The 9890-nt window shown below is 44.2% G+C and overlaps 1 protein-coding gene across 1 annotated transcript in view; it reads right to left on the reverse strand.

Moving 5' to 3' along the window:
• Dip2c (disco interacting protein 2 homolog C) overlaps positions 1 to 8524 on the reverse strand; it is a 380164-nt gene extending 371640 nt beyond the window's left edge. Inside the window, exon 1 of the mRNA XM_051194770.1 lies at positions 8313 to 8524. Coding sequence (XP_051050727.1) covers positions 8313 to 8397 — 85 coding nt within the window. The 5' untranslated portion in view covers positions 8398 to 8524. The remainder of the gene's footprint in view (positions 1 to 8312) is intronic.
• Positions 8525 to 9890: the final 1366 nt, after the last annotated feature.

The raw sequence follows: 9890 nt of genomic DNA on the forward strand, positions 1-9890 counted from the left end.
TTTTTTTTCTTTTTGTTTTGGTTTGTTTTGTTTAGCTAAGTGGTTGGGGATGTGGCTTAGTTGCTAGAGTGCTTGACTAGCAAGTCCAAAGCCCTAAATTCAATTCCTAGCACTTTATGAATCAAGAATGGTGTTGGGACACAATCCAGTAATCCCAGCACTCTGTGAACTAAAGAGAGTAGGATCAAAAGTTCATAGTAACCTACATAGTAAAGTTCAGTGACAACCTCCCAAGACTATATCAAGAAAAATATTTTTTTCTTCTTCAGATATAAGAGGTTTGGAGAACTCTGCCCAAGCTAATGACACTGTGAAGGAAAGAAATACAAGTGTGGAGGAAAGAAATACAAGTGGACCTTACACAGTAAGAGTGGGACTCTGCCTCATCTAATCCCATTCTCACCACTTTTTTTTTTTTTTTTTAAATTAGGGAAAGAGGCTATTTATGTAGCCCATGTTGACCATGAACTCTTCATCCTCTTGCTCCTGACTGCTGAATATTGGAATAAGGGGGTATGCACTACCACGCCCAGGTATTCATTTCAATCCTAGGTTTCCCTAACACCATCAGTCAGCAGAGGAAAAAGACTGAAACTGACTAGCAGAGCCTAGAACTCAACAGAGCCAAGGAAGAGGGCTTTCCAACAGGTAAATACAGAGATTCAGCCCTGAAAACTCTTAAGAGTCCTAGCACAAACACCTTCACATAAGAATTCAAAGACAAAACCAGGCAATGGTAGTAGTGCACATCTTTAATCCCAGCAATTGGGAGGCAGAAGGAGCCATATCTCCAAGTTCAAACCAGCCTGGTCACCGAGTTCCAGGACAGCCAAGGAAACCTGTCTTGAAACCGCACCCCACCCCACCCCCAAAAATTAAAAATAATCCAAAGAAATCCAAGATCACTAAAAGTTAAATGGATCTTGGTGCTTTAAATCCCCACAACCCTATCTTTTCATACAAATAGCTCTTAAGTGAATCTAGTCTTCTGTAGCATTTGGTCAACTAAAAGATTCTCCTTGTTCGTCTTCTCTGAGACTATCAGCTTTACAACCACTCTTAGATGTTCTTGACATTACTATGGTTATAATTATTATCACTACTGTTATTGTTACTACTCTGAGATGTTACCCAAGCTAATCTCAAACTCTCAGCATCCTGAGTAGCTGGAACTACAGGTGTACAAGCATCAAACACAGCTCCTTGACATTTTTATGCAAGATTTAATAAGCTACATTTTGTTAGTATCTGTAATTTCAATACTGAGTCTCCCAATAAGATTTAGTAACCCCATTTACTTTTTGATATTCATTTCAAGTTAATATGCCCCCTTACCCCCTGCCCCCCCCAAAAAAAATCCTTCCTGATTCTTCTTTAGAAAGATTGAGGAAACCCTTCAATTTTCATCTCTATAGGGAAGCAGATTTTAGTTTGGCAAAAAAGGAAACTGAATAAAAAAGTATACAAAATAAATGTTACTCTTTTTCCTTGGGGTGACAGTCAACAAATGTGGCCAGGAGAAGCCTGGAACAAATCCACCATGATCTGAGAGTGAAAAGAGGTTGCATGGAATGAATTGTTTAAATAGACCAACTGAGGAAAGGCTGGGGTGGATATGTCTCCCATCTCTCCAGAAATAAGTGCCCAGATAAGAAGCTAGCACATGAACCCAACTCTTTTATCTTCCTTAAATAAAGGTTCAACCTGAGGCTGGTATGACTAAAGCAGCTATGATGCTTTGTCTCCAAACCACCCCATCAGCAGTAGCTAAAGACAGTCCTAGAGGACAAAGGGTCATGTCTCCTTATTCCATCCCACAATATGCTCAGGATCCCAAAAAGAACACAACCTACTAATGAATTTCAACTCTGATTCTGTAACACTAGCCAACCAAAAGAGAATCACATAGCTCCCAAATCAACTACATATTCATTATGGTTTGACATTTTTTTTTTTCAAGAAAGAGGCTAAGTTGCCACCATCCTCCCCAACTGACAATCATAAAAGTAGATACAACTCCTTCCACTGGGATTAGCTTAAAATCTTGTGAAATGATCAACCAAATACTACATTTATATTACAAGAAAAGGAAAACAGCAAAAAGCTAAGACTCAACCAAACACCAATAAGAATCAGCTAAACTAAAATATCAGCCCAATGACTAAAACTCAAACAACAAAGTAGTATAAGGTTTAAACTTGAACAATTTCCATCTCTTATAACTCCAATGAGGAAAAGTGATAAGTTTACACAGAAAATTTTTATTTTGTAATTTTAATATTCTGTTATGTCTCAAATAAGTAAGGGCACAAATATGTAATAGACTAACCAGAGAATTCAGTCTTTTAACAAATAATGATGCTTGGAAGATGGAAGGCATGTGTAAGGAATTACCTTCTCTAGTACTGACAGAATTGATTTAGGTCAGGCTCATAGTCTCCAGTTGTTTCAGAAAATAAGATTTTCACAGAAACCATTTCCCAAGTTAATAATCAGAAATGATTTAAAGTCATCAACACAGAAGAAAAAAAATCGACTCAGTCCACATCAATCATAGAATCCCTCCATACTTAGAAAGATAGTTTCCCTCCATCCTTCTTTCCTTTCTTCTGATTTTACATCTATTATCCAAAGCACTTCTGCAAGGAACTATCTCAACTCATAGTTCACACCACACAGAGAGCTCGTGTTAACACCCAAGATATACAACAACAATGAAACAAAACTGCTACCTTCACATACACACACACACACACACACACCCAAAAAAAAGGGGGGGGGGTGAGACGAAAAAACTAGTAATTTTAACTCAGTTTTACAACTCAGTATCACACCATTTCCCTACTGTCTCTCCTGACTGAATGCTGAAGAAAGGAAAAGGATATTCTGGATATGTTTGCTAAGATGACTTTAAATAGTCATTCCTCTGGCATGCTGACTTCTAGATGTATGTGTGCCACCATCACCACCCCCCACCAGCTGGGATTCCCAATTAGAGTCTCCTATTTAAGAGAGCTATTTATCATCATCAGGAACAAATGAATGCAATTACTTCTTTTGAGATGTGACAAGATTTTGACCCACAGCAAAAAAATAACAGAGCACTGACAACAGGGGGTAACCTTTGTATAACACATTTACAAAAAGAAAAAAAAAATCACAAAAGAAGGAAAATTAAAGTCAGATATCTTGAAAGTAGAATAAGTAAAGGGGAAAAGGAACAGGAACAAAAAAAATGAAACAAAACTGTCATCTACATTACAAAAAAAAAAAGGAACATGAAGAGGAAGAAAGGAAAGAGGGAGGGAAGAAGGAAGGGAGGGAAGAAGGAAGTATCCTTCCCAGAATAAATATCAATGTTAAAAATAAACCAGTAACTGCAACTATGCAACCAGGAGTTTGCTTCTTAAGGTGCTTTTTTTCCCCTTAAGAACTAGAAATGATCTGATAACAAGGATTTGAACAGGTCAGTCAATTGATTATGTGACATCAAAACTAAAATTAACAATGTTAAAATGTTATTTGCAATTCAGAAGAATGCTACAACTCATCCCATAAATCACTGCTTTATTTAAAAGAAAAAACCCATTTGGAAGAGGATGGGAGGAGGAAGGCAAAAAATGACTCATAACATCCAACAGTGTCTAGCCTCCAAACCATAAGAGGAAGATAAAACTAGTGGGCCCCAGTTGAAACAAAATAGACACATTGATACATTTTTACCTCTTAGTCAGATCTAAGAAGTGTGACCATGGCACTGCAAATATCTTACTAGTACCTGAAACAATCTTACTGTGTGTGTGTGTGTGTGTGTGTAACTTCCCTAGCTAAATCTGACACCTGGAATTATTCATTAAAGAAAGAACATTCAAATCCAACTATGAAGAATTCTTAAAACTCAAGCCCATTTAAAACTCTAACAACATTGCTATCAACATCTTTGTTTTTTGTTCAAGTGTACAAAATAGTAGGTTTTATGTGACATTTTCATACATATACATCCATTATACCCTGCTTTCATTCACCACCCATGCTCAACTATGTCCCTTCTATCCCCCTCATTTCTCTCCCTGCAAACCGTTCTCCTTCTGCTTTTGTCTATCATATTCATGTGTGTACAGGTGGGCAAGCAGACAGACAGAGACAGATCTGGAAGAAAACATGTAGAAACACACTTGTTTTCCAGTGTGTTTTCCAATGAAAAGACACAAAATTGGATGGCATTAGAGATGCTGGAAGTCTCCCTTCCAGACTCCCAAAAGTGGTCATAACACAGAAGCTATGCAGAAATATATCTTGCTCATTCTGTAGCAGAAATGTATCTTCTTCATTCTGTAGCAACAGAACACCTAAGCAAGGCTCAGGACTTGGGAGAAGAGTAGGGGAGGGACCTACTTGAGTAGATTATAAACAAAACAGTATTGATTCCTGACCAATACAGAAAAGTAGGCTTTTCACCAATTTCCTGGAGTAATTTTATGTAGTGAAAAATGCTGAATAGGACTCTATTTTGGAGCATAAGTAATAGCTGAAGTAATCTGATGTGTTAATTAATAAGGCAGAGCATAAACTAAGCAACTACCATTAGAGGAAGTCACAAAGATAACACAGCTGTGACATGCTCACAATTTCAAAGCAACAAAGTTTAAGCACAGCGTATATATTTTTTAAAAGACTTCCCCTTCTACAAAAGCTAGATACCTCTTATGGGCTACATCTTAAGACAGTTTTCTTGAATTTTGTAAAAATAAGAAGTCAACCCTAACCAAGCATAGTAGTGCAATTCTGTCTACTGGGGACACTGAGGCAGAAGAATGGCTAAAACCATGCAAAAACCAACCAGCCAGAGCAACACAGATATCACCTCACTGTGAAAAAACAAACATATGGGCTGGAGAGGTAGATCAGTTGGCCTAACAAGCTTGAAGCCCCAGGTTCCAACTCCAATACCACATAAATTGAGCATGGTGGCACATGCAAGGACCAGCACTAGGGAGGCAGAAACAGGAAGATCAGAAATTTCAAGTCCTCCTTGGTTACATAGGGAATTCAAGTCCAGCCTGGACTACATGAGACAGTATCAAGACAAGCTAAAATGAAAGAGTATGAAGGAGCTTCTTCTATAGCTCTTCTAAGCCCAATGAAGTAAAGGCATAGCCAGGAAACAAGTGACTGGTTAACAAAGAAACCTACTGACATATCAGTAACTAAATCGAGCTATTTTTCATACTTAATCTTAGCCACAAGGCTGTCAAGCAATGTTTTTTTTTTCTTTAATAAAATATAGGTCTGTTTTTATACCATGTTTTCTGTTTCCTCCCCTAATTTGCTTGCTGATCCTGTATAATTTTTTCCTTAAGTCAAATAATGTTTAATCACATATTAATGAAGCCAAAAGGGGGGAGGGGGAGTGTGATTCCAAAAGGCAAGAATAGAGGTGTTTTTTTAAAAGAAGAAAAATAAGAATTATGAGTGTGAGAAAGGCACCACCTAGCATACTACAGGGGCCAGCTCTGACATGACTTCTTCCCCAGCTCATGTGCAAGCCCAAGTATCTGGACAGATTCAGGATCCCTAGCCCCATAACAATGAATGTCTCCACACATGTAGGTCCAAGGTTGTCAGAATCAATATGAGAGGCTGTATACTACACCTCCTCCAAAAACCTCTTGGGTTTTTCTGAAAAGGTTCTACAACAGTAAGCAAAGCCTAGCTGCTAGCTAGAAAAAAAGGGAAGGTACAACAAAGCAAAAAGGTTAAAAAAAAAAAAATCAAAATGTCAATGGGTAAATCTTTATCAAACCAATAATAACCAAAGCAAATAAATAAAAACAGCAAATAAATACATATACATATGCATACATACATACATACATATATCAGCACACAGTAGATGGTACAGACCCAAAATAACAATACTAGAAAACAAGTTGATTCATCTCTTCCAGTAAACACTCCTTTTAGTTTTAAGACATGGAATTTCAAGTGACCTTTTATAAATCAACTCCAAAAATTCAACAAATACAAGCCACACTTTATAATAAAGTCAAGGATGAGACAATTAATAGATTTGGGGGGGGGGGCGAGCAGGTTCCAGGAAGTGGCAGGGGCTGAACATAGTGACACAAGGCTTTGATTTTTTTTTTTTTTTTTTAATTCTTGAAAGTTTAGGTCAGGTCTCTCTCAACATAGCTTATATTTAAAAATGCAATCATACATACACACCTCTCTGAGCACACCCATTCACCAAGAAACTCATTAAATCCTTTAAGTTCTATACAGACACAAAGTGCTCACAGGGAGTTGAGCTAATTTCATCTCATCTAAAGTGGTCTTCCATACTTCTCTGAGCAACCGGAAATGAATGATAACAGGTGACTACTGTCAACGAAAAACAAAACAGATACTCTCAACACAGGCATTATCTGAGACTGTGAGATTAAAGGTGAATCAACTTCCTGGTGGGCAAGGAGATTGGGATCCTGTAGAAACGGCTCGACGCTGGTAAGTTGAGATAACTTCTCACTTTTCAAGTATGGATGGGTACACACTCATCACATTAATGCAATGCAGGCACAGCAGAGGTGCTTGCTTTGGGTCAGAACATGAATGAGAGGGGATGCTGTAAACACAACAGGTGCAAAAGATCAACTAGAGCTGGTAAACTGGGGGAGAAAGTCTATCCCAAGGTTGACAAAACTCAAGTATGCTTCCTCATAGCTATTGTCTGTCCATAATGCACATTTCATCTGCCAGTTTAAATCTAAAGGCTGTTCCCTGTGGAATCCAGCCCTGTATTTTCTGACGGTGGACCCTCTCAGGTGCTCTCATCATCATTTCTAGCTGGTCAGAACAGAGACAAGAAAACAGAGCCCAGGACACATTATCTTTTTCCTTCCACTGGAGTTTCCCACGACCGGCCCCCAAAACACCTCACAAATTACCAAATTTGTAATAGAAGAAAAAGTCCAGTCTATGAGACTCTGATAACAAAAGCAACACCGCAGCCACCACGTTCATTTCCTTCTCCACCCTGAAAGTGTTAAAGGGAAAAACACAAAGTCAACTTCAGCTCCTCCCCGATGATGAAAATTGGCACGAATGAATTTATGTTCTGGCTGCTGGCCCTCACAAACCGTTACAAGGAGGGAAAAAAAAGTTCACCATGCTAAACCTCTCCAAATACTAATTCAAGGAAAGACAACCTATCTCCACCCCATTACATAGTAACCTTTTCAGAATGAGTGGGATGACTGCTAAATATTTATTATTGAACACATTTTAGAACTTTAGTACGGGGGAGGGGGGGACACCTACAAGACCCAAGCTGAAACATATGACCGTTGAGCACATGATGTCCACCATGAACAGCAAAGACAAAACCGTATATAACGCTCCGTGAAATCACCGTGGCAGGGCAGCCGCAAATTCTCAGTATCTCTTTCCAACACACCGATGGGAATGAGGCATCCAACCTGGCCTGGGGGGGGGGGGGAGGTTTTAGGGCTCTAACTCAACCTGCACATCACACAACACGCCCGAACAATAGTACTACTATCCTCTTCCCCGCTGACAGGACCGTGTGCCCGCAAGCTCGGAGAGATCCAACCCCGAAGTCCACTGACAAGTTTCGCATTAAAATCAGGCCATTCGGAGGCCGCCCCCAAGCATGAGACGTGGTGGCAGCACGCCGCTGCTGCCGACGGTGGTAGCGGTGGTGGTGCTACTGCTGGTGCAGCTGCATCAAGGACGCGGCGCCTCTCCATTGGGGCAGAGCGCACATCCCCACCGAGGCCGTTCCCCGGAGGCCCCAAAGGCTGCTCTAGCTTGCTTCCCTAGGCGGGCACCCCGGGCCCAGCCGCAGCGGGCACCCCGGGCCCAGCCGCAGCGGGCACCCCGGGCCCAGCCGCAGCGGGCACCCCGGGCCCAGCCGCAGCGGGCAGAGGGCATCGCCGCTGCACCGCGCCAGCTGAGCCTGGAGGGCGGGGGCCGCGGCACGCACACGCGCGCGCGCGTACACACACACACACACACACTCACACACACACTCACACACACACAAACACACTCTCACACCACAGGCAAGCACGCGCGCACACAAGCACACGCACACACACGCACCCGCCCCGGGGCCACCTCTCGGGGCCAAGGCCGGGGCCGGGGCCGGGTCCCCGCCGCCCCCAGGCCCTGAGCGCGTCCTCCACCCCCGGGTGACAGCGCGGCTCGGCCCGCGGGGCCCCGAGCGCGCGGCAGAGAAGAGGTGTCCGGACCCGAGCCGGACGCGGGGCTGAGGGGAGGGGGGCCGCTGTTACCTTCCGACAGCTCCAGCTCCAGTTCGGCCAGCCGGGCCCTCACCTCCAGCGGGAGAGCCATGCCTTCCAGGCTGCGGTCCGCCATGCTCGCCGCAGACGCCCCCGCCCTGCCGGCCTCCTCTTTGTTCGCCGGCGGAGGGCTCCTCAGCGGCCGCCGCTCGAACCTGGAGGAACCGCACCGAGGAGGCGGCGGCGGCGGCTGCGGGCGGGCGGGCGCGGGAGGCCGGGCGGCGGCGGGCAGGCGCGCGGGGATTTTCTCCTCAGCCTCCTCAGCCTCGTCAGTCTCCTCAGCGCCTCCTCAGTCTCCTCGGCGCCTCGTCAGCCTCCTCAGCGTCTCCTCAGCGATTCCTCAGCGCCTCGTCAGCCTCCTCAGCGCCTCCTCAGCCTCCTCAGCGCGGCCCCGACCCTGGCGGCGGCCTCGCGCCCGGCTTTCTCTGCGCGCCTCCCCCCAGCCGCGGGCTCCGGCCCCGTTCGGCCGGCTCCGGATCACGGGCCCGCCCGCGGTCACGGCCACAGGGCTGGCTCTCTTGCTGCTCCGCGGCCGCCCTGCCCCGGCGGGAGCGAGCGCCGCTGCGCGCGCACCGGGCAGCAGGAGGGCGCGCGCGGAGAGGCGGGAGCGCGCGGACGTGCCGCGGCGGCGCGCGCTCGGGGGGCGGGGCCTCCGGCGGCTACTTCGAGAGCGCGCTGGTGGGACAGTCTCAGGTTTGGCCTGGGGTCCTTCTCAACCCCGAGGCTTAGAAGACTCAAGGGGGAAAAAAAGAAAGCGTTCTGAAGTACAGTTTAGCTTACTTGATAAAACTTCAAATGTTCTAGATCCTTGAGGACTGATCTTTTTTAATGAATACTTTTAAAGGGGAAAATGATTTAAAAAAAAAAAACGGCATGAGCCATAGATTGAGTACCCAGGTTTGAAGTTTAAAAGCATATGACCTTGATCATCCAATGTTGTCCAGGCACCACTTCCCCATCTGTGGAAAGAAGACAGAGGAAATGGCTGGGTCTGTTACACGCTGTCCAGCCCCTCCTGAGGCTGAGGCATGCCTGTCATCCCTGAGTCTTTTGCAAGTGTCTTCTCCCCGACACCCTACAATCTTGTTTCCTTTTTTCTCCTACCTCTTGTGTGTTCTTTTCCCTTTGGTCATTACCCCTGGTGTATCAATACCTCTTCTGCATGGCTGATACCGAATCTGTATCTCTAGCCTACTTGAGGGCACTTTTAATAGCCAGCTGTCTGATGAATGACCTCACCTAGCTTCTCCTTAAGCACCAAACACCACAAAGCCAAAGAAAAACTAACATCTCCCAACATTAAATATCCACTTGCTTTTGTAAAGTTTACTATTAATTCTTTGAGAATTTCTTACCATGCATGAAATGTATTCCAACTCCTCCCTTAACTCCTCCCAGGATCATCCCCACCTCCCTACCCTCCCAATCTCATGTCCCTGTTTATTATTATTTAATAACCTATGGGCTCCAATTTCTTCTGTTCAGATATTCCTGGGTATGAGACCATCCACTGTAACACAGTCTACCTCCCAGTAGCCACAATCTTATTAAAAAAAAAAAAAAAAAAAA

Source organism: Phodopus roborovskii, unplaced genomic scaffold (genome assembly GCF_943737965.1).
Source record: "Phodopus roborovskii unplaced genomic scaffold, PHOROB, whole genome shotgun sequence".
Classification (NCBI taxonomy): Eukaryota; Metazoa; Chordata; class Mammalia; order Rodentia; family Cricetidae; genus Phodopus; species Phodopus roborovskii.